At 32.7% G+C, this 24,120-nt stretch overlaps 3 protein-coding genes across 5 annotated transcripts; 2 read left to right on the top strand and 1 right to left on the bottom strand.

The window, feature by feature from the left end:
* The first annotated feature begins 2,250 nt into the window (after window positions 1–2,250).
* LOC110712430 (peptidyl-prolyl cis-trans isomerase FKBP18, chloroplastic-like) lies at window positions 2,251–5,575 on the top strand. 2 transcript variants are annotated; one of them, XM_021890893.1, is made up of 6 exons: window positions 2,251–2,613; window positions 3,751–3,824; window positions 3,901–3,987; window positions 4,296–4,445; window positions 4,577–4,636; window positions 5,022–5,575. In XM_021890893.1, exons 1-6 carry the CDS (start codon window positions 2,361–2,363, stop codon window positions 5,085–5,087), a joined length of 690 nt encoding a protein of 229 aa, XP_021746585.1. In that variant the 5' UTR covers window positions 2,251–2,360; the 3' UTR covers window positions 5,088–5,575. The 2 variants fall into 2 exon arrangements, with proteins under 2 accessions (XP_021746585.1, XP_021746586.1); XM_021890894.1 differs by having other exon boundaries at window positions 2,252–2,613; window positions 3,754–3,824.
* A 1,967-nt stretch (window positions 5,576–7,542) lies between these two features.
* Window positions 7,543–11,670, top strand: LOC110712421 (protein MULTIPLE CHLOROPLAST DIVISION SITE 1-like). 2 transcript variants are annotated; one of them, XM_021890885.1, is made up of 5 exons: window positions 7,543–7,943; window positions 8,121–8,294; window positions 9,439–9,605; window positions 9,963–10,350; window positions 11,308–11,670. In XM_021890885.1, exons 1-5 carry the CDS (start codon window positions 7,854–7,856, stop codon window positions 11,506–11,508), a joined length of 1,020 nt encoding a protein of 339 aa, XP_021746577.1. In that variant the 5' UTR covers window positions 7,543–7,853; the 3' UTR covers window positions 11,509–11,670. The 2 variants fall into 2 exon arrangements, with proteins under 2 accessions (XP_021746577.1, XP_021746576.1); XM_021890884.1 differs by having other exon boundaries at window positions 7,545–7,943; window positions 8,049–8,294.
* Window positions 11,671–12,521: 851 nt separating this feature from the next.
* Window positions 12,522–20,821, bottom strand: LOC110712350 (monosaccharide-sensing protein 2-like). The gene is made up of 6 exons (XM_021890799.1): window positions 20,438–20,821; window positions 18,964–19,086; window positions 18,174–18,734; window positions 14,765–15,687; window positions 13,550–13,737; window positions 12,522–13,150 (listed from the first exon to the last, which is right to left on the bottom strand). The coding sequence occupies exons 2-6, from the start codon at window positions 19,040–19,042 to the stop codon at window positions 12,715–12,717; spliced, it is 2,187 nt and encodes a 728-aa protein (XP_021746491.1). The 5' UTR covers window positions 19,043–19,086; window positions 20,438–20,821; the 3' UTR covers window positions 12,522–12,714.
* Window positions 20,822–24,120: the final 3,299 nt, after the last annotated feature.

Raw genomic sequence — 24,120 nt, 5'->3', positions numbered from 1 at the left:
ACATATTTGTTGATTTATTTACAGTTTTGCCACTTATTCTTATGGTTCATAATTAAAAAAAAATAAAAAAAAAACTTATGAAAGTTAAGTAAAGAATTTTGATAACATATACTAGTATATAAAAATTGGGAAGCAAATTAAATGATTACATTAAAAAAATTAAAAAAAAATTAAAAAAAAAAAAAAAAAAAACCTTGAGTTGCCTCCTAAAATAAATATTCCGTATGATTTTCAATTGTTTGTGTTTTGTTTTTATTTTTTTATAAACTATTTTATTTTTTGAGAAAAAAAAGATGTGGGCCCCTCAAAGTGGGGGCCTGAGCGATTGCTCAAAGAGCTCATGCTCAAAGAGCTCATGCTATTGAACCGGCTCTGATTACATTGGTCTCATTCATTTTAAAACAAAAGGAGTATAACTTACACACATGATTTTATTTGCATGTTGGTTTTTCTACTTTTTATCCAAAACTCTCCAAACACACAATTAATACTCAAAATCTATGCACTCCAATGTAGTCCGTATTATAAAATTTTAAAAATAAAAAACTTTTTTCCAACAACTCGTACGTATTAAAGAGTGTCTTGATTAATGAAATGTATATACTTGGTATATCACATGCATTAGGATTAGGAGTTAGAAGTAGCACGTTATATACGAGTATATATGTTGTATGGTTTAGAGAAGATTGACAATGAAGGCAAGACATTAGTGGGAGTAGCAGCTAACTAGTAACTACCACTCAATTAGTCTTCATATTTACGTTCTGCTAATCAAACTTCCTTCTCAAGGAAAGTATCGATTCATAGATATATTATGCATCTTTTCTTGTATTTTTGCTAGCTGCTTATTATTTACACCATTGATTAATTCTATTCTTAATGCCGTGAGGGTAATTTCCACCATCTTCTCTAGTTTAGGTTAACTAGCTAGTGGAATATATATTTGTATTTGTATATAATTCCTTTTATAGTATCATTAATCTTCTTATATTTAAGATATATCCATCCAAATTGTACGAGTATATAGGTAATTTAAATACAGTACAGTGCTATATCTTAATTAGGAAGTCTTCTAATTATTGCTCTATAGATAGAATGAGTACGTGTTACATACAAAACCTAATTAATTAATCAAATACACAACACATTTATATGTCTTTCATGTATAATATGTACCCTAGTACAAATGCTCGATTTATTATATAATATTTCATATACGAGTATCAACAGGCTCCATATCACCTCCAAATATAAAAATTCTTTTTTATATTAGCATTATTGCATAGAGAATAATCTCCAAATTAGATATTAATGGGTTTTTGGAACCCTTTACAAAATGCGTGATTACGCCTAGAGCATCCACTAAACCTCGATGCGAATGTGCCTTAGTTATAATAAGAGTAATCTTGAAAACCCTCCAATAAATACTATATATAGCATTTAGAGAACAAACAAAGTCATGTGCCCTAGAAATTTAAAAAATGTAATGTAATGGTGAATAAAGAAATACATGTCCCCTCATAACTATGTGTCCTGTTGCTTCATAGGAGTATATACTATTATGCACTTTAGAATATAACATGAACTACATCACTTTTTTATTTTTTTATTTTTTTTATTATTAAAAATGTTTTTATTTATTTCTTGTTAGGGAATTTATTCAATCAAAAGTTTAAGTTATCCCATAGTAATTTTTGTAAGGTTAATCCTCTTGAAGTTGTTTATATTGATTGATTTGTATATTTCACTTGAAATGGAGGAGTGGATGAGATTTAAAATTTTTGTTTGTCACATTGATACTTCATACCATGTTAGCATATCAACATAATCAAAAGCTTAACTTGATAATTAAATATATTTAAGATTGACTTATATACTCTATAATTTTTGTCATTAATAATCCAAGAAGAAAAAGAAAAAGAAAAAGGAAAAAAAAAAAACTTCAATCCAAGAAAAACCTATCTTTTGATTTAACTATTAATGGCAAGATGATATACTGATAGTAATTCTAACTTAAATATATTCGTATAAGTTCCTTTCTATATGGTATCACTACTTTGTTGAAAATCAATTAAATTTAGTAATATGCTCGACATATCTTCATAGGGTCATAAGTGAAAAATTTACATTTAACTAAATCATAATTAATTTAGAAAAAAGGAAACTAAATCAAATTGGATAAGATGAACCAAACATAGCGTAAACAGTAAACACCAAACCCTGTATAAACCTCAGAATTGGATCACAATCATTAACTAGAAAAGCTACCCTTTAGTTATGTGGGGGATACTACACATTGCACAAGCTGTTTGGATAACTAAAGATAGGCATGATATTTGGTTAAAGATTGACTCCAAAAAATGACACACACATTAGGCAAATGGGCAATTTCCCAGCATCAAATCATCTCAAAATGCAGAGAAACCCAAACAAAGCCTAATAATAAGGATGAACAAGCAGTGATTCTCCCTCTTTCCACACCATTTTCCAGAAGAAGATGTGCAATTCTAACTCCATTGCTGTCAATTACCCTCATTTCATTGCCTCCTCCTTCCTTTGCAAGAGAGAGAAGGAGCAGAAAAACCATCCCTCTTGAAGATTATCTTACTAGCTGTTAGTTTACTTCTTTAATTCTTGATTTCTTTCTATTATAATGCTGCATGATGATATTTTTAGCTGTTTTTGGCACTATTTTGCTGATTTTCTCATGTGGGTATGATTGAATTTTAAGTGGGAATGAATAATTGATTGAATTTGATGTATCTTATGCAATGTCAATTTGTTCTTTTGTTGATTTTGCACATGTGGTTCTTATAAAGTTGCAAACTTTTGCTTTCCTGGTGGGTTATTGTCTGTAATTTTGTGTCAAAGTTAGGTTATCCTGATAATTGATGTTTTTGAGGTTTGAGTCAAAATTATATGTATTTCGGATAATTTTTTTTTTATTGTTCATAAGGTTGTTGGCTATGATATTGGATTTCTATTTCATAAAATTGGACCTCCTTGAAGCAATGAAACCTCCATTTGTAGGATATATACTTGCTTGTTGATTCGTTGTTAGTTTTGTTTCTGCTGCTGATGCTTGTAAGAGAGCTGTTAGACTCGAGTCTAATCAATTATTTTTAACATCATGCTCATTGCAATTCCGTGTGGCTCAAAAATTCTGAAAAATGTTGATTGGATAACTCCCTTTAGTAACTACTTGAAGCCCGTAAATGGCTATTTGCAAACCCTCAATTAGTGGCCAATGTAATTTCGATCCAATTTAAGTGCATAGGCATGACAACATTTTACTCCTAAACTCTGGTTGAGAGATGAGGACATAAGTGCAGCAGCAACACTACAATGTTTTCAATTTCAGTACTTTTCTAGAATTAAGCAGCACAACTATTCTTTTTTATTCCCTTTTCTCCTTCATTGGTGTGTTGTAACTCTTGTAAGAGAAGAGGCAGGGAAGAGGGCCATCAGAGTCAAAAAGTGAAACAAAAATAGAGATTTGGAAAATGATTGCATTAAATCATCTAGGATTTGTTGCTATTTTAAAGAATTGGCTTTTCATCAAGATAATACTGTAGGATCTACCAGTATTACTTCCTTCTAGACTGCTTTGTTTTGTCAATTAAAGTCTCTTTCTTGGTCGAGATATAGTTTTTGCCTCACCCCATCCCCCCCCCCCCCCACCCTCTTGACTCTTGTTCCTCTTCCTAGCATTTCTGTAAGCTCACCTAAAAACCTGTGTGAATTTGGAAGCAGCTGATGGATTAAAGTACTACGATATTGATGAAGGGAGGGGACCAGTGGCTGTAAAGGGATCGATAGTTCAGGTGTGCTTTACTTTTGATTTTTTGTGCCTCTTCTTGAATTATTTCAAATAACTTACTCTGGGGCTATGGTTTACAGGTTCATTTTGATTGTGTATATCGCGGAATAACAGCTGTCTCAAGTCGAGAATCTAAGCTTTTGGCTGGAAACCGGATCATCGCACAGGTTTTTATGTTTTTTGCCCATCTCTTTCCTTTTATTGTCACTTCAGTAATTGGTGTTTTATAATTGGCATATTGAAGATAGTAATTTTGGACTATTGCCCAGCTGTCTGCAGACATAGGTTTATGTTTTCTTGTTTGTTGTATCTTCTATAGATGCTTATGCTTTATTGTCAATTCACTCACATGGTCAAATGTTCAAGATAACTAACCTTTCCTGCCTCTGCCCTTTTACAACTTCCAAGTATCAGTGTAGTGTGTTGTCTGCAGTGCAATACTCAGCTTCTGCATTTCTTCCTTCACATTTTGCAGCCATATGTATTCCAAGTTGGCTCTACTCCTGGAAGAGAACGGAAGCGCGAGTTTGTTGATAACCCAAATGGATTATTTTCTGCCCAGGCAGCTCCTAAACCTCCTCCAGCTTTGTACAGTATTGTTGAAGGAATGAAACTGGGAGGCAAGGTGCAGTGTTCTTCCCTCTTCTTCTAAACCGCTTATTTCTTATATTAGTCTTGTTTGATAACCTTACATTCTCATCTATCTCTCTGATCTCTCTCTCCTCTCTCTTGGGTGTTTGGCTTCAAATGCAATAGAGGACTGTGATAGTTCCCCCAGAACTTGGATATGGGAAGAAAGGATCAAACGAGATTCCGGTAATTTCTGACAAGTACTTTTTATTTGATCAGCTTTGTTCAATTTTATTGCATGGTTCATTTGAAAATAAAAGCTGACGTTAGAGTTTATTATTAAAAGCATATCAAATTTTCATCTCACTTAGACTTCTCTTTCTTTGTCTTGTTGCATTTGCGATAATGGTGATCTTTGATTGAAAACATAGAAAACAGCTATGATTCACTTTCCATAACCCATCATATTGAACACACATAATGAACAAAAGAAACATCAGTCTGTTCGTCATTTAAAAGATTTATTAAAAGACAATATAGCATGAACTGAATTTCTTGGTCCGGTGTTTTGAAATTCTGACATTTATCTTCAATATGGGCTATGTTCATCCTTTTTGCCTTGTGACTGCAGCCTGGAGCAACATTTAATCTAAACGTTGAGCTCTTGAAAGTAATTCCACCAGAGAAAAGCAGTTAACAGATGTTATTCCCTTTCTAATCGATCCCAAGGAGGATTAACAATTTTGCAATATGCTGATCAGTTTGCCAACAGCAAGCCATTATATGAAGCAAATGACTGTGTAGCCTGCTGCCCCTGGAAAACACAGCGCCGTGATTACCTGTGTACAAATACTTATACTCTTATTGTTACAATGTCACTCTTCACATTCTTCTTTATTTTTTCAACTCCTCTATCTCATTTTTCCTTATGTAGAGGCTTTCCTAACTAAGAGAAAGTAATGTTAATACATGTATTGGTTACGATTGAATTTTGGCTGATTTGGAATATCACATCTTTGAAGATTCAGAGAAGGGAAACCTTCAATGTAGAAAGGTAGTGCAGAGGTTAATGTTATCGAGAGGTTTGCAATTACAACTGCAAGGAAGGTTATTTGAAGTCTTTGGTTTCTTAAACTGTAGATGGAATTAGAAAGTACATTAATACAAAACTACAAGTCTACGGCAGAGGAGAGTGTAAGCATTAATCTTCTTTGAAAGAGGATACCACTATTTTTCCTGCAAAACTAGGGCTTGTTAATAACCTCTTCTTAGTAAATACTACATATCATTAGTAGCAAGATTTGGATCCCTATAGCTACAAAACTTACTACATAACCCTACGTAATTTAAGGAAGAAATTTTAGAAAATAAACAGGCGAATTATTTAAAATGATCTAAACTCTAGTAAAGGTACGAGTTGTGTTAGGTTTACCTTCTCGAATCCCTTCTTTAAACTATGTGCCAATGATGATGTTGCGATTGTAAGAACATTGAGGTGGAATATCATATTGTGCGTAGTCTCATAAAAATTTAGCGCCTGTGCATGTAGTTACCAAATAACAAGTTGTAATGGGTTTATACTCACTCATTAGTAATTGTGACTTGATGTTGGAACCATGGTTGCAATTTGCAAAGGATCTTTTTCCCCCCATATTATCTTTTGTAAAAGGCTTTCTCCAAACGTATGAACAAACAAGAGATCTAAAATGCACCATTTGAGGGTATTTTCAGGATCCAATAGACAAAATAAGCAAAGATGCTTGTTTTTGGGATAAAGGGGTCATGTTATTTCAACATCTTAAACTTTAGTCTATGTTACACTGATTGCTTTCCACGAACTTATATAGCAATTATGCGTGTATGCATCAATATCATTATCAAATATCAATGTTGGTGTCGTGGTATGCTGATCTCTTGCCTTTTATAGGCTTGTAGATATTTTGAATAAACGTACAGAGTACTTAGTATTAGCCAACTAACTTAGCATATATCATGTTGTCATTAAAACTTTTTCCTTCAAAACTATAAATGATGTCATTATTTTATGATTTTTTATTTTTTTTATTAAAATTCTGACCAACTATATTATTATTATTATTAGTATCGATTTCGAAAAACAATCTATTCTCTTTAACAACAATAATTAAATTTTTCTCCTCGTTCACTTTTCTTATAAGCTCTTATTCTTTTTTAAAAAATATTTGATGTATTATTAGTTTTGGGATTTTTTTATAATGGTATGAAAAAATAAACAAATTTAGAAATTATTTGTTCAAATCGTGCATTGCACATCAAGACTAATCTAGTTTAACATTATTTTTTGTAAACAACAACAATAACAACATACATCTTTTCTAAAAATTTTGTTACAAAATTACTATATACTCTATACAAAATATACTGTATTGAACATTTGAAGGTAAGTATAAAATACTACATATGAAGTACTATCATATTTAAATATATAAAATAAATATACTCCGTATGATGTACAAAGTAACAAATATAGAATATATTTTATACAATAAAAGATATGAAAATGATTGATTTGAATATTTTTTTAAGAAAGTGAATCACAATTATATAATTTGGTGAATTAAGGAAGTGAATTACATTTATAAAGAAAGTGAATAAAAAAAAAAGTTTTGGAGGGATATAACAGCACTAAGAAATGACACGTGTCATTCTTGAAGTCTGTTTTATTATTATGTTATTATTGATTTTCCGAATACTTGATTAGAGGTGTCTATTGTAAAATGATGACTTTGTATAATTGTTTAATACGTATGGAGTAACTCCTATCATTTATGTATGGGGGAAGTATATTACTCCATACCTGTATTGGTGTGCTAATTGAAAAGAAGGTACAAGTTTATCACCATGATAAAAAAAAATAGAAAATGCAAATCAAGTGATAAGCTTATACTCCGTAAGGAGGCCGCCCCAATTTCTCAACATGAGAAAAAAAAATTGTTTCTCGAGAAGTTAAATTTGTAAAATTACTGGCAAAATCGCTACTTCAAGTAGCGGTTTATGGGTAGTAGTGGTTTTGCCGATGAATAGTAAAAAAAAAACATTTATTTACGAGAATTACGACTTTGTTATTTGAGAAATATAGTTTGTTTCTCATGTTGAAAAACTTGGAATTTCTCCTCGATAATATCTCATATTTGTTGATTTATTACGAAAAATAATTATGCCTAGTTGATTATTCTTATTGACTTAATTACAAAATTGTCACTTCATTTATATTTTTTGTAAATCGAGACTTTGCTTCTACTTGTGCCTATGATCTACTCCATTAAATTCACTCTAAAATCTTACAAGCGTTCTTTCTCAAAAAAAAAAAAAACAAAAAAAAAACTTACAAGTGTTCTTGAGTAAAAATGGCTGGTCCTTTTAAAAAAAACAAAAATAAAATAAAATAAAATAAAAGACCTAAAAATCTAATTCCAAAATTTCGATGTTGTTTGTGAATGTGAATGTTTTGGCTTCTCCCCTGCCAAAAATGGCGTCGTTATGCTCCCTCCGATTCCACTCTCTCTCTTCTCAGGTACCCCTCTCTCTTTCTCTCTCCTCTTTGATTCATAAAGATGTCGAATTTTATAGTCCTCATTGAAATTGAATTGCTTGCAATTTGTCCTGTTTGTTCAATTAGCATCGAATTTGTAGCAATGGCATTGGAATTGAGCTTAGAACTGAATTTGGATTTGATTGTGCCAATTTCAAGCTCAATCGTCCCTCAAATCATGGCGGAAAGCTTGTGTTAACTGCTTCTACTACCGATTCCACCGTTTCGACTCAGTCCGATTCTGGTCGAAGTGAGCGAAACGCGTTCAATTTGGGAAAATCTTTCCAGAAACTTCAACAAGCTGTTGCTTCTCTTCCTCCTGTTGTTGTCGTGGTCAGTTTCTGTTACAATTCTCTCTCTTTTTGCATATAATATGCTCACATATATATTAATTTGTGCTAAAATGTTGATGAGAATTTCTAAGAATTAAATCAGAGATTTTTTTTATTTTTATTTTTATTTTATGTTTTGGTATGGAACTTGGAATTAGGATAATTAATAGTCTGTAAATTGTTGCTAATAGTTTAGGAAAGAAGGAATTTTGCACTTGCTATGTAGTCTTAACCTCAAAATCTAGATATTAACCACTAACTTGTAATTGGGTGCTTGATAGCATGAACTTATTAGTGTCGAAGAGGATCGTTTATTTGTCGAGACGAATGCATCCTGGTTGGGTGGGGAGCTATTGTGCTCATAAATTATGATAGTTTCTTGTCAGTAATTGTAGCAAGGATTCGGAAATGATAAATGGTGTTTTGATTGCAATGTTAGTGGGTGGCTACTTTCAAAGCTGTTGATCTCTCTTGGAAAGTTTAAATTCGTGGCGAGGTTGGATGTTCTTGTTAATCTTGTCTAAAAATTTATTTCTACCTAAAGTCTCATGCTTCCCACAAAATGTCAATTGGGATTCGAGGTTGTGTCATTTCATGGAAACGATGATATTAATTCTCGATTTTTGAGAAATACCTTCAGCTTTTACAGGGGAAGAGATGTAGGAATGATTGTGTGTGATGCAATAACATAGTCTTTTATGCAAGTTTTCTTTTTGGAAAGTGTAACTCTTGAATCCAGGCGCATTAATTCCCCCATTATACATGGTATGAGGTTGATTTAGGGCGAGAAACATTGATGTGAAGGGAAAAGGAAATGGAATTTTACAAGTCCGGTCATTTCTGTAGAATTATCTAGCAATCATTATGTAGATTTAGATGTGTTAAACTTTTGTACTCCTAGCTCGTAATGTATGTTATATGAGTTATGGTGCTTGCCTTAGCTTTTAATGTGAGTGGATGTGTAATCACCTATTATTGCCATCTTGAATTGAACTTATCAAATTCCATCGGTGATATTCTATTCATGTACGACAACATGCTCTTCATTTAAGGACATTAAGGTGACATAAGATTTTTGCATTGCTGCATTAAATTTTGATCTTTCAGCATTTAACCTGATGATTCTTTGTTTTGGTGCTTATCAGATCAATAAACATTCTGGAGCAAATTTAATACTTGGATTTTTTATTGCAACTACATGCCTGATTATTGCTGTGAGAATTTATGTGGCAAGACAGTTGAGGGACACTAGTCCTGGCTCTGTGGCTGATCTTGTTAGACGTGGCCAGCTCAGATCTGATAGAAGAGGCATGTATGAGTCTGATCCCTACTATTTAGCCTTTGTTACCTCCATAAGCTAGCACTGAATGTGTTTTCATGCTTTCTGTGCCTACTCTTTGTAAATCTTAATATCTTGATATTGTTTTTTTTTCTTTTGACAATTAAGTTTCCATAAAGTGAATTACTTGTGATTTATAAATAAATATATGACCCTTGTTAGATGCAACTTAGAAAATATCTATGTATTATTAATTTTTTTATAGTTATTAGGTTTGATGCTAGAAGTCATTTGGCCTATTATATATGAATGGAGGGAATGTTGCAATGACTTAACAGTGCAAGTGATGCATGTAATTGATGTATGTTTCCTTGCAATGTATTTTTACAGCTCCAAACCTCTCAAATATGAAGACCCATTCAATAATCCTCTGGTCAAAGTAAGCAACAGTAATACTTCAGTAGAGATGTGTGGAACGGTTTATCGGTTGGCCCCTGTAACTCTAACAGAAGAACAGCGAGCAATCCATCAGAAAAGGAGATCAAGAGCATATCAGTGGAAGCGCCCTAAGGTGTTTCTTAAGGAAGGGGATGCAATTCCACCTGATGTTGACCCTGATACAGTCAGGTGGATTCCAGCAAATCATCCTTTTGCAACTACTGTTAGCGATATAGATGAAGACCTTGCACAAAACAATGTGTATCAAAAGCATGGAGTTCCATTTCGCATCCAGGCTGAGCACGAGGCGTTGCAGAAGAAGCTGGAGGCCTTGCAGGGTGTAAGTTCTTGTCACATTTATTTGGCAGAGTAGAAAACCAAATTTGTAGCAGTCATAAATTCGTTTGTGAATATAACAGAGCTCTCTGTTACTCATCTAGCAATTATGCCACTGTGTCAGTGTCCCACTTCTTAGGTATGTTTTTGTGACTTGGTTGATACGTCATAGATGTATCAGGGTGTATCCAAGGGTTGGAATCTGGATACAGGTACCTTGATGTGGATGAAGAATCTGAGTAGCATTCCCGTTTGTAAAGATTACCACAGAAAGCTAACTAATATGTGAAACTATACCTTTTATAAAGCTTAGACTAACTGATCTAATGCCTAAAGATCTGATGAAGTGCAAGGAGCCTAAGCTTTGCTATTTTATAACCTGGAATATGCCTGACAGTTTGACCTGGATAATACTGTAGCCCTGGTTGACCTACATTGATCTCCATGATGTCAAAAATGACATCTGATAACCATTAAACATTTTGATAAGTTAGAATTCTACTTTACAAGGCTATGGTTAGTGTAATTAATTTATTCCCTTTGCTTCTTTTGGCTCAAGAATAGTTTTACTTCTGAAATTATTTCAAAAGTAAACATGGCAGTTGTCAGTTGTCAAGAGAGAGGGATTGTTCATGTTCTGATACCATTATATTGTTTCCTCGTAGTTGATTACTTAATTGCTGTAGTCTAGTCTATTTACTTTGATCTTTTGCAGTAGAAATTTTCTGTTGAATAGTTGAACTTGTTCCAATAGACAATACAAGCCACTCGATGTTTACGTGCACAATTGTTTTGCCTATACTGAGTATTATCGTAAACTTTGTTATATTAATGCTGATGCTCTGGCAGTCTGGTGTATCAAATTGCCCTCTTCAATTTATCATTCTTTTGCTATTGGTTGCCAAAATATGCCTTTTCTGTTTGTTCAGAATTCTAAAATAAGGTACGACACATTTTGCAGGAGCAAAAATTCAACAAGTTAGTTATTGATCCTGTGAATGCCAAAGATTTTGAAAGGGCCTTCAGGACTCAGTCAAAATCACATGATCGTGCAGAGAGCGGGACTCAAAATGGCCAACTGAATGAGTCTAAACCTCCCAAATCAGATCCTCTTCCCGAGAATTCAGACAGCAATGCAGCTTCTCCCAAAGATGAAGTCTGAGTATGACAGGCGCTATTAGCAGCTCGCCAATTCTATTCCAGACCAAGTGTTTTATTCTATTGCAAAATTTTGCATGTCAGAGTTGAAGCATTTTATAGTTCATACAGCAGTGTACATAAATACTCATTTAAGTTAAAAAAAATTAGTGGCCATTATTCAAAATCGATACTCTTAAATCTTCCCCCACGCTCCGTCGCTCCCTCCTTGAAGTAGCAATGTCTACAGTTGTCGTGACTTGCGATCACACTTGATTTCCTGTAAGCATATTGAAGTTTATACTTCAACTTAATTTGACGAGTGAGAGCCTGATGTTGAGCAATGAGATAATAGTGAGGACTTCTAGGCCGGATCTCTTTGTTAGCACTTGTCACCTGATGATATCCTTCACCACTGTAAGGCGATGGATGCAAGACTGCAGGAGATCCAGCAGCAAAGAGGGATGAATGAACCCCAACTTAACATCAATACGACAACTGAACTTTATTAACTCTGGATCTGCTCACAAGGTTGCTTCCCTTGGCCACACCATCGTCATATCGAGTTTCGACCAATCTCTCCAAACTGGGTTTTTTTTTTTTTAATACCATAAAGCCTCCCTTGTTTCAAGCTATCAACTTGAGGTGCTCAGTATTCTAGCGATTGGTGCATTGCAAAAAAAAATCCCTGAATCTTGGATAGTTTGCTTCACTGTAGAAAAACCATATAACTTCTAAAGTTCCTAACATTTTACATGTTTTAGTATTTCAGACAATCTTAAAAACTCTTGAGGAATGTCAAAGAAGCATGGTCGTGACCCATGGTTACTGGTTGACCCAACAGGGTTATGTCTATAATTATCAGTGGCTACATAATATTTACATGTTCACAACTTAACCTTAGTGTGATGAAATCTGATTATTATTAATAATATAAGTACGACCATACGGAAGGGTTATCATTCCCTAATACCACATACAACCACAATTACAACCACTAATACTATGTAAGGTACTACAATATGGTGCAAATAAATGGGAAAGGATGAAATTATTATGATCATTATGTAAAATTTTGAAGGAGAATACAAAATTGATAAACAGAAAAGCTTTCATTGTCTATATTAACTGTATTTGAATCGAAATTAGTTCCATCACGCAATCATTAATGTCTACAAGAAAATGACTTCTCTGGTCAATTGTTTGCTCACATATGATCAGTTCTTTCTACTCAGTCAGCAGCTTTCAATTGAGATACAACTGTAAAGAACTCTGTGATAACTTCTAGAGGCATACCCTTTGTTTCTGGGACCTTCAGGTAGACAAACACCAAAGAGATGGCACAAACAACAGCATACAGAGCGAAGATGCCCCCCAAGCCGATAGAAGTAAGCATCACGGGCAAGCTGTAGGTGACAATAATATCGCATATCCAGAAAACTAGGGCACAGATTGCAATACAAACACCACGGACTCGAGTTGGGAAGATCTCAGAACATAATATGTTCGGTATGGGTCCATAACCCATGACGAATGTGCAGAAGTATACAATAACACAAATGGTTGAGATAACAGCATGAATCACGTTGCCCATGCTAACAAAGCAGCTAATTACTAGGATGACCAATGATGCTATCAACACGGGAATTGTAGCAAGCAGCAGTGACCTGAAAAATAAAAACCCAGATATTACAAATTTACAGTCAATATAGACAAAATGGGAGCATATACTAATGCTATCTAGATTAATACATACAAAGGCACATAAAGCCTGAACTGATTTATGTTACTTATCGTTGATCATATAAAAAGCATCTTAAAGTGAAAATCAAGTGCCAAATTAGTACTCCCTTGTGGGTAGGGCAATTTAGGGCCCAAAAGGAAAATAATTTTTAAAAAAGACTAGGGCAGATCATGGGTAAAGTAAAACGTTATCTTTGATCTGGGATATCCATATTAGGTAAATATTAAACGTAAAGCTGGGACGGAGGTAGTATAATAGTAATAGGATAGATAAGTGAGGTTAGTCACAGGATGTATGATTTAGGTGACAAAAAGTTGCATACCTTCTACCAGAGATATCCATAAGCCTCATAGCAACGGCAATACAAGGAAGCATCAAGAAGGTTGTCAGTGCACTGATAAGGAATGAGGCAGATGTAGAGCTGATCCCTAGATCAGATAGAAGAACTCCCACTCCTGCCTCCTCAAGAATTTGTGGGGTGTAATATAGTACACCATTTATACCAGCGAACTGCACAATCAAAGAACAGTAAGAAAACTCTGTATAAATGCATGATTATTCAAAGTAGACAGGATCTGGAGTGACTAATAGCACAAAAGCGAATGCTCCATTTGAGTTGCAGAAAAATGACTGACAAAATAAATAAGTTTTTAATTTTTATCAAATGCAGCTTTTTATGTAGCTATTCACATACAGTGAAAACAAATCATCTGCTATCAACAGCATAATTAGTGCATTGTCTCCATAAAACTCTTTCCATAACCGCCGATGAAAGCAATGCTAAGAGATATAGTTGTCTATAATTTTCTAGAGTTGCTTCTTATATGTATACAAAATCCAAGATCAACAAAGCCAATAGTTACAATTATTTCCCAATTTGACGGACACTGTTGAAAAGGTTCGCATTTAATTTTATTTATAATAATAAATACTCTTTTAATCTACCCTGAGTGTTACTCAGATTACTCACCACAATTACTACTAATTATATTGAAGATTTCCAATCTGAACATATTTAGTTTATTATTCCCACAAAAGATAAAACACTATTATACAATATAATTATAATAGGCTACAATATAATAGCTCATCAAATTGTTCATGGTTCTTATTTATTGTGAAGTAGCAAAAGATTGTTTCTTGTTATATCAGGTCATCAGAAACAGCTTCTTCTTAATCATAGGGGTAATCTGAATACCCTGCTAAGGCGGGAGAATCCATCACGTACTTTTTTAAAAATGTAAAATAAAAAGATGGTTGATCAATGAATATAAGTTCAATGGAACCAATATATCTGTATCAGAGGGGTAAGGCAGCATACATTTTTGAACCCCCTAACCCCGTTCTGTCAGATTCCTGTAGCAGTCTTGGGGTGATGTCTGTATTGTTATCTATTTTAATGGTTGAGGGGTAGGGCACTAACCACTAACCACTGACTAGTGAAACTATATTAAAGGGACCAAATATGAAAACCTTTTCAAGCAGCCAATATAGAAACTGTGATGTTCATAGTCAGATAGTGTATAGGATTTATTACCTGCTGTAGCATTTGAATACCAATTCCAACAACTAATGCCCTCTTGACTCCTGGTTCAAGTAGAGCCTTCCAGCTAGGTCCTTGAGAAGAAATTTCAGTTGGATGGACCATTGCAGGACCTACAGGAAATTGATCCAAAAGCTCCTTGGAATTCAGTGCAGGATTATTTACAAGCCCTGATGCCTGGACACAGTCTTCCTCTCCCTCGAAAATACCACCAGGAAGTGAAAGAAGAGACCCACGCATAGAAGCAATCCCTCCATCTTGATGCAGATAAACCCTTTTAAACTCTTTTTCTTTCTGTCCATCTTCGCCTTCTCTACCCTCTAATGTCCATGCCAACTGCCAACCCCCTCCAATATCTGTAGATGATACATCTTCTCCTGCACCTTGCCAGATGTTTCCACCCAAGTCAATAACAGTACCATGAGAGACTGGAGGAATACCGTCATCCTCCTTATAAATGCTTGTTTGGTGTGTAATCAATGGAGCATGCAAATCATCAAAATCCTCCCCTTCTGCTGGCTCAGCTGTTGGTTCGTAATCATCTTCCCCATCTTGGTTTTCTTCGTCCCACTGATCTCTGTGAGCATCAACATCTGCAGTGCTAACCATGCTTCCAAAATTATGGATACTTCTCATACTTCCTTGTTCAGGGAACTTTTCGTGGAAACTTCCAAAGAGAGTCACAAGAGGGTCAACAAAACTTTGGTTCACCATGCTTCCATGACGGGACCTAAGGCCAAGAGTACTCTGTCCAGTGGCAGGTTTTGCAATCCAAGAAACGCCTTCTGTTGCTCCATATAACTTTTTCTTGTCTTTCTTGGTAGCTATTTCTGTTTCCTCTGATGGTTCTAAAGTGTACTCTTCTACAGAAGTTTCACACCCAACACCAAGGCCTTCAACGAGCAAAGCCAATTCACCTGTGAAAACGACCAATTGCATTAAAAACAGTTTCACCAGCAACAGCTGCTTAATCAAGTCATACATTTAAGCTATCGGCATCAAGTTTACCCCAATGCCTTTTAAGAGCTTTCTTCCTTATCATTATAATAACAGAAACCATATCTTAATCAAAAGGGTAACAACTTTCTGCTACCCTACAATGAATAGTATTTTCAGGCATTTTAATGAGCCATGTTGATTAGTCCATCGTTATCCAAAACCAATGAAGAGCAAATACTGGACTCCATTGGAAATGGACATAATATATGAACCCTCTTATTAAATAAAAAAAATTCCATGTACTACAGCTGCATCCAGAGCAAATCAACTCAACTTATAAGGTCACTGTAATTTTGGGTGAAGAAAATTATTATTGAGAAGCATTTTAAAGACGATCATATCCATCATTGAGACATTTACCAAAGACAATGCCTCCAAAGAGAATCCCACTGAAAGCATGACATAGTAAGATATATGTGACGAAAATTGGAAAAAGTATAATCCTATAGGAAAGTAAACTCTAATTATAGCAGTAGAATTAGTGAACATACGCTCTTTGGAAAGTATTAATGCTAGATACGTTATGTACAAACAATTCCTATCCTGTTAACAGACTCAAATGCTCTCAAAACTCCAAGACATTTATTACTCAGGGGATCAACATTAAAAACCAGCATATTAAATACAAGTTACTTATATAGACGGTCAACGAATCATCATTAGAACAGGTGATTTTGATGGTTGGAAACCTAAATTGTAAGTAAATCCTCCCATAAAACTCACTTATTAATTAAATTGATTAAAAGTCCTAGGATAAGTCCATTTATTAAATGCCAGATTCTTGCTGTGTTCTGTTTCTATCAACTACTATCAGAAATCTTAATCATGTTAGCGAGAAAATTTAAGCAGGATAGTATCGAAAATCTAAGTGCATGCCCAAGGAAGTAACAGACACTATGAGAATAAACAGTGACCATCCTGGTGGGATATCAACCCAATTGCATAATCAAGGGGCATGGCATTTTAAAGTTTAGTCTACCATGTCTATGTAAATGGAAAAGATGGCATATTAGAACAATTGCAGAAGATATAGGACAATATATACAGCAGTAGAGCAACTCATAGTATAATATATAACACTCAAGACAGAGGCTGCATGGATCATATTGCTAACAAACGACCAGAAGGTCAACTATTCATCTAGGACTACCTCACTTGTTCTGCATCGCCAACAACTCTAATCTAAAAAAATAAACATACTATTACTCGCTAGGGGAATCCTGCATATCGAACCTAAAACTCTAATATACATATCAAACCCAATAATTAAATGTTTGAATTTATTTATTCACGACTCAATAAACCTATAACCTATGAAGATCACGGCACAGAAAGTATGAAGTCAGGTTTTGTAGATCCCTATAGACAAACAGAAACTAACATGTAACATGTTACTATTAAGGAATTCTTAAAGCTCTCGTTACTGTGTGAAGTGGCATCGTGGGAGGTGGAAGCTGAGTGAAGCTGAGGTAGATGCTCTTAATTATGTACTGCGGGTGGGGTCAAGTTCGGGGTATTTGCAAGAGGTTCTTGTTTCGAAAAGTTAAGATTAAAGTTCATGGCTTTAGTCCTAAATTTCTGTTTTGAATGAAGTTTGTAAGCTCAGGAGAGTCTTTTAACGCTTTATCAGAGTCTATGTGATGAGGGAGGGGAATAATATAGCTCATCTTGTTGTTATGTGGGACATCCCCTCAGAAAGGCGTGTAACAACTTCAGAAAATAATATAAAGCTATCCCATTTTCTCTAACAAAAATCAATGAAAAATTACATAAAAACTAAGGTGAAATCCTAAAGTATGATGTATTAACATGCATTGTCATGGATTTTCTTTTCAAAATATGATGATTGGTGAACATAGATGCTATCAAACACTAATTTAGCTGCCATTTCTCCAAAGGAAAATCAATAAACCTAACCAGAAACATAGCAAATATCTAGATACTCAATACACAGGAAAGAGTACTCAAAAGACCAGGAACTAAGCAAATTCATGCACACCGAGATGAAACCACACTAGGTTACAAAGTAAGGGTCAATTCAAGATAAATCTCTGTGGATGAATTGAAGTATTATTTGAGTCTGCAAGAAACGCGCATTCATCAATTTATATCTTCACATTTAATACTAAGCAAACATCAGGTAACAGTTTTATTTCCAAAATCATATTCAAACTTTGAGCTAAGACTTTACGAAAGCATAATACATCAATACCACAAAATCAGCACTTAGTATGCATATCTGACTGTTGGATTCATATAAAGCCTCACATTTGAAAAATAAGTATCACGCAGGTCTTCTTGAATGGTATAGCTAGATTCTTTAGACACTACTTGAATCCAAAAACAAGGACAATATTATGTTAAGATATAAACATATAAACAAAAAATTAAGTAAGAGATTCACCTGAGACATCTTTTTTGCCACGCAATCTCATTAGAACCATCTTCGCTTCAGACATCCTTCCCTTGCTGACAAGCCACCTTGGTGATTCAGGCAAGTAGAAGAATGCAAACAGAAGATAAAAAACCGAAGGGATCCCAAGAAAACTAAGCATTATTCTCCAGCTAGGTGATGCCATGAGTGACATCCCGAAGATTAAGCAATATGATAAGAACATACCACCAGAGCCAGTAAACTGAGGAAGTGTGTTTAAAGATCCTCTAATCTCTGGCGGTGCAGTCTCGGAAATATAGACAGGAACTTGGGTCACGGCCAACCCTATTCCAAAACCATCCAACAACCTTGCTAAAAGCAAAATATAGACATTAGGTGACCACAACATCACCAAACTTCCCACAAAGTAAAATAATGCAGACAGTATGAGCAAAGGACGCCGACCAATACTATCTGATATGGCCCCTGAGCATGTTGTAATAACAGTGGCTCCAATGAGAGACATTGCCACGACAAGTCCCTCCATGGAAGTCGATAGTTCAAGTTCTTTCTTGATGTAAAGAATAGCCCCTATATTAATATCACGTAAGAAAATCATGTTTCACAAAATTCAAAAGACTAGATAGATCAAATAAAATAAATAAAAATGCTTCTTTTTTTTTTTTGAAATAAAATAAATAACAATGCTTAAGAAAACTAATAATGAACAGATAATTCAACCAAAACATACTTTAAAATGTAGACAATAAAAAAATGAATCTTTAACTGCAAACTACAGCAAAAGGACAAGCTATGTTACCAGCAATCATCGCGTTATCCCACCCCTGTAGGAAATTACCAATGGTAGCAGCCAGAGCAACAAGTACTGCACCCTTCATTTTGTAAGAGCTCACAATTGTGTCAACTTTAATTTGATGTCAACCTATCAAACATGGTGAACCATTAATCTCGAAACAAATAAATTAAAAAATAACAGAGATCTTTTAAAAATTACCAATCACACTCAATTCCTCCAAAACTAAAAGAAAAACAAATTAAAATGAACATATTAAATATTAATAAAATTTACTCTATTTACAAAACCACATATATATAAAATAAAAAAGAAACAGGAATCGACCATCAACATAAAATATAAAAACAACAATTAAATATTGATAAAATTTTCTCTATTTACAGAACCACCCAGATAATTATACATCTCAATATAATAAATTTTGAACTAAAATATTCTTAATGAGAAAAAATAAGAAATGGGAAATTACAATCAACATACAATAAAACAAAATAAAAATACAGCTACATAAGAATAACACCATTTTTCTTTCATCAAAACATTGCTCAATCTACAGAACCACCCAGGTAAGAATACAGTTCAACCATATATACTAGCACTATTTTTCTCAAAAAATAAAATAAATTAAATTAAAATAAATATAAAAAATATAAAAAAAATAAAAAAAAACTTTCATGAAATTTTTAACGGGAATTGACAATCAACATATAAAGGGAAAAAAATTAAAATACAATATTAAAAATAATAAAATATACTCTGCAATAGTGTATACAGAACTGCCTAGATATTATACATTTCAACGGAACAAATTTTTAAAAACTTTCAAATAATTATTGAAGGGAAAAAAAAATGGGAATTGACAATCAACATAAAAATAAACAATATTAAATCATTTATTTACAAAACCATCCAGATAAATATACATTTCAACAGAATAAATTTTAAAAAAATCTTTCAAACAATTTTAATGGAAAAAAAGAAGGGGGGGGGGAATTGGGAATTGACCATCAACATCAACAGATTCTGATTTTTTTTTTTTTTTTTATTATAAAAAAAATTCAAACTTTTTTTTAGTGAAAGAATAAAGCAGCAAAACTAAGATTCAAACTCTACTGAAAAAAGCTTAATTTGAGAGGTTTACCTATTTGATAACCCAGAAAATAAATTAATTTTTTTGTGGGAAATGCAGTATAATGAGGGTGATTATTTATACAACTAAACACACATGAAACACCCCAGTAGGAGAGAGAAAGAGGCAACCGTTATGAAATCATCTCCATTAAAAATGTTACAAATTTGCACAGCAATAATATAAACAATAATCAGCCCAGAAATGGTAAGAAATCAAAATGGAAAATAAGTTGCAATTATTGTTGTGATTTTAATTAAACATGTTCAAATTGATTAATTTGAAAAAATAAGAGGTTAATTCATGTGATTGGTTGATTTAATTACAAAAAATTAAATGCATACATACCTTGATTAATTGAGATGCTAGCTCCCCCAGTTACATGAACTGGGGTGAGCCCAGATAAATTAACCCAACAATTGGATCAATTAACAATATAAATCAATAAATGAATAAAAACCCAGAAAAATTGAAGAAAATTTTGAGATTTTAGAAATAGAAATGTTAAGGATTAAATAGATGAAATTAGAGCAAGAGTTTAACTAGTCGTCTATTGGGAAGACGTAATCGTGGGAACTTGTAATATCCAAGTTTAAATTAAGCAATTTATTTATTTATTTAAATTTTTGTAATTATTTTACTGGGAAATCTTTCTAGTTGTTGAAAAAAATGTAGATGAGGAGAGAGAAAATAAAACAAACTGAAGAACGGATGATTGATTTGTTTAGCCAATATTGCAATTTTTATGACTGATAATGATTGATCATTGAAGCTTATATTATGTCATTGTCAAATTAAAGTAGGCAATGTTTACTTCTTGAGATTTCTTATTTGATCATCTATGCATTAGATTAGTATTGTTTCTACTATTGGACTATTGGAGTGATAAAATTGGGAAATCGATTAAATCTTTTGATATGGATGATAGAGTTCGTGATTTATAGTCATACGACACTCGTAGTGACATCAAATACAATCATACGAGTAATAGTTGTTTTTATTGAAATCGGCTAGTTAAATAACCGACAAAACACTAAGAATGATACAATTATCTAGGGTGAATCAACTATCCATTAAAGCAAACTCGCATTAATAACGTATAATTCACCACGTGAAGGTTAATTATTAAAAAGCTGATTTATGAAAATCTTATTGATATTGAGCTAGGGATTGGTAGGTAATACCTACCACTTTTTTTTTTTTCTTTTTTTAATCCGATTCTCTCGTAAATGAAATTATGAATTACTTATTTGAAAATATTAAAACATACAATAATTATTTTTACAAACTTATTTTTGTTGGACTCTTACAAGGAAAAGAGTAGAGCCTAATAGTATAATTATACATTATACATATTACTCCTTATGTCATAATTAAAAAAAAAATCATCTAAAAAAGGAACACAAAGATTATGTTTGTTTTATTTTATATAAAAAAAATATATTTGTTGAAAAAGTAGATATTTGTTTTCGTATAAACTATATACTAGATTAAGACCCCTAAATTTTATAATGAATTTTAATGTTAATTCAACATCAATCTGCCAAAAAATAATACTCGTGTATTTAAATAAATTTATAAAACTTGTACCCATACCAAAGATGTTAAGAAATTTATGGACTATGAGGTTTTATACTACACACTCCTTATACTAAACGAAAGTTTTAGATTAGTACCCGTTGTACGATATACTCAAATATAGTTATACTCTTCATATTGTTGATAGACACCGGCACAACGTTTGGTGAACATTTATTTGATTTTATTTTACTTTTTGATAATCAACTTTTTTTAATAGCTACCGAGTAGCAAGTTTTTTTAAATAAAAAAAAATTAAGATTAGTATTGTTGGAGAAATTATATATTTTTATTGATTAGTTAGGATTATCTATTGTATTATTAATTTTTTAGTTGAAATAAAAAAATGGTTGGAAATTTTTGCACAAATTTTTGACACCGAGTAGAAGATAAATTATATATGTACATTTATATTTATTACTAAAATTATTATCATTTTAATTGAAATAAACTTTATTTCCAAATAAAAGAATTATATTCCGTAGTATATAATAATCTTGGATAATAATCTAATATCGTACCTTGCGATATGAAAAGAAAATATTATAGTACCGTGATGAAGATTATTTGATATTATAATGAAAAAAAAAAGGAATCATAGGCGGGAAAATTTTTAATCAAGAGATGACATGTGTCATTTTTATTCGTCTTTAGTATATAGCTACAGATAAATAATTAAAGCTAGATTCAATTCACAACCTCCTTTAATTTATTAACTAATTCTAAAACAAAACATTGTTGACATCATCAACTCCCTCCCTAACCTATGTGTCGGTTCCTCATTAAAAAAAATTACGCCAATTTGATGTATGATGTCATCAATGATTTTTTTTATTTTTTATTTTTAAAAAATCTACACTTTATTATATGTATAACTTGGATAATATCAATATAATTTGGTTTGTTTTCTTTTAGGTTTATTGTTTTTATTTGATTCGGTTTTTTATATATTATTTTTTATTTTACTTTAAGAAATTAGTCCACATAGCAACAAGCTCAGATCATTCACCGTGATAAACCACCGATGGTGGAGAAATGGTCACTGAACTTTGATTGGAATTGATCGAAATGGATAATGTCAATATAATTTGTTAGTTGAATACGTTCAACTCATGGTTGATGCCAGTCATTATTTAACTCCACCTTTTTTTCATATTTCAATAAATATGCATTTTAAATCATTTTCTTTTGACTATTTTAATTATTAATTGTAATTTGTAGATAATGTGGTTCATATAATTTCTTAACTGTAAATTATTTTAATATCTAATTTTGATCTTTATATACAATGTAATGCAACAGAACATAAATTAAAAGAAAAATTAATTTTAACTGTGCATCGCAGGGGATAACCTAGTTAATACTAAAGTAGCAACTGCTGATGTCATCTTTTCCCAAAGTTGTATACGTGGCGCTACCTCATGAAAAATTTTCCCGCTCAAATGTTAAGCCCATCTATCTGTATACCTAAACTGTAACACCCCCAAATCTCCCTTTACGGAAATACCAGTATAATACGTATAATTATACCGTAGAGATAGAGTTAGGCGTATTATCGTCGCGTGATTACACAAGGCTACTCAAACTACTAACCAAAACCAATACTTCGCAGCGGAAACTCAAACTTTTTTTTTATTAATAATAACTATAAATAGAAATCATTGTCGTGAGTACTCATAATAAAAACAAAGACCAACATTCCTAATTCTTTGAAGAACATCCCGGGACTCCCATATGCTCAATTATTGACTCCACTTGAAAATAGTCAACACTGCTTACCATTTATGAAAACAGAGCGAACCAAAATAAATAGGAAATACGGATTAGAAAAATATGCTAAGTACGATAAGTGCAGGATAAGTAAACTCAATTTATTTGCAAACATGCTTTTTAAACCAATTCCAATAATTAATCCAATAATTCCAAACTCATTATTTCAAAACCAATTCCAATAATCCAATATTTCAAATACTTAATTAATATAACCAATTCCTCTTTTTAAATCCAATTCCTCACCCAAGTGTGCACACCCCCCAAGCTAGTCTCCTTATATTGCAAGGCTATTCTTGAGGAAAGACTCGGTCATACAAAGTCCAAACTCTTATCAACCAAATCCGCATAGTGGGATTACTATCAACATGCTTGTAAAGCTTTAATAATAATTCAATAATTCCAATCTTTATAATAACAATTCAACTTCTTTTTATTTAATTCCACATGCTTTCAAAATCAAATCTTTTTAAACATGATAACTAATTTAATCATTCAAAACATGATATAAAAATCAATCCTCAATTTATTTATCAAATCAATTCTTTAAACATGCTTTTATTTCATAAATCATAATTCAATTCAATTTAATTCAATCACCATAAAAATTATACAAAACATGCTTATTCAATCCAATCAATTTCAAAGGTATCTAGCCACCTAAACGTACCTTTGATCCTTGT

The sequence above is a fragment of the Chenopodium quinoa genome, unplaced genomic scaffold (assembly GCF_001683475.1).
Source record: "Chenopodium quinoa cultivar QQ74 unplaced genomic scaffold, ASM168347v1, whole genome shotgun sequence".
In the NCBI taxonomy this organism is placed as follows: Eukaryota; Viridiplantae; Streptophyta; class Magnoliopsida; order Caryophyllales; family Amaranthaceae; genus Chenopodium; species Chenopodium quinoa.
The sequence above is the reverse complement of the archived record's forward strand: the minus strand, read 5'-3'. Positions and strand labels throughout refer to the sequence as shown.

Excerpts from the sequence above, each read along its gene's own strand:
- LOC110712421 (XM_021890884.1), top strand. The coding sequence starts at position 7,854 with ATGTTGTTTGTGAATGTGAATGTTTTGGCTTCTCCCCTGCCAAAAATG. Across the intron at positions 7,944-8,048 it reads TCCACTCTCTCTCTTCTCAG|CATCGAATTTGTAGCAATGG; the intron begins GTACCCCTCTCT and ends TTGTTCAATTAG. Across the intron at positions 8,295-9,438 it reads TTCCTCCTGTTGTTGTCGTG|ATCAATAAACATTCTGGAGC; the intron begins GTCAGTTTCTGT and ends GGTGCTTATCAG.
- LOC110712350 (XM_021890799.1), bottom strand. The coding sequence starts at position 19,042 with ATGAAGGGTGCAGTACTTGTTGCTCTGGCTGCTACCATTGGTAATTTC. Across the intron at positions 15,688-18,173 it reads TGGCAAAAAAGATGTCTCAG|GTGAATTGGCTTTGCTCGTT; the intron begins GTGAATCTCTTA and ends TCGTTTTCACAG. Across the intron at positions 13,738-14,764 it reads GTATTCAAATGCTACAGCAG|TTCGCTGGTATAAATGGTGT; the intron begins GTAATAAATCCT and ends TTGATTGTGCAG.
- LOC110712430 (XM_021890893.1), top strand. The coding sequence starts at position 2,361 with ATGACACACACATTAGGCAAATGGGCAATTTCCCAGCATCAAATCATC. Across the intron at positions 2,614-3,750 it reads TGAAGATTATCTTACTAGCT|CAGCTGATGGATTAAAGTAC; the intron begins GTTAGTTTACTT and ends TGAATTTGGAAG. Across the intron at positions 3,825-3,900 it reads TAAAGGGATCGATAGTTCAG|GTTCATTTTGATTGTGTATA; the intron begins GTGTGCTTTACT and ends TATGGTTTACAG.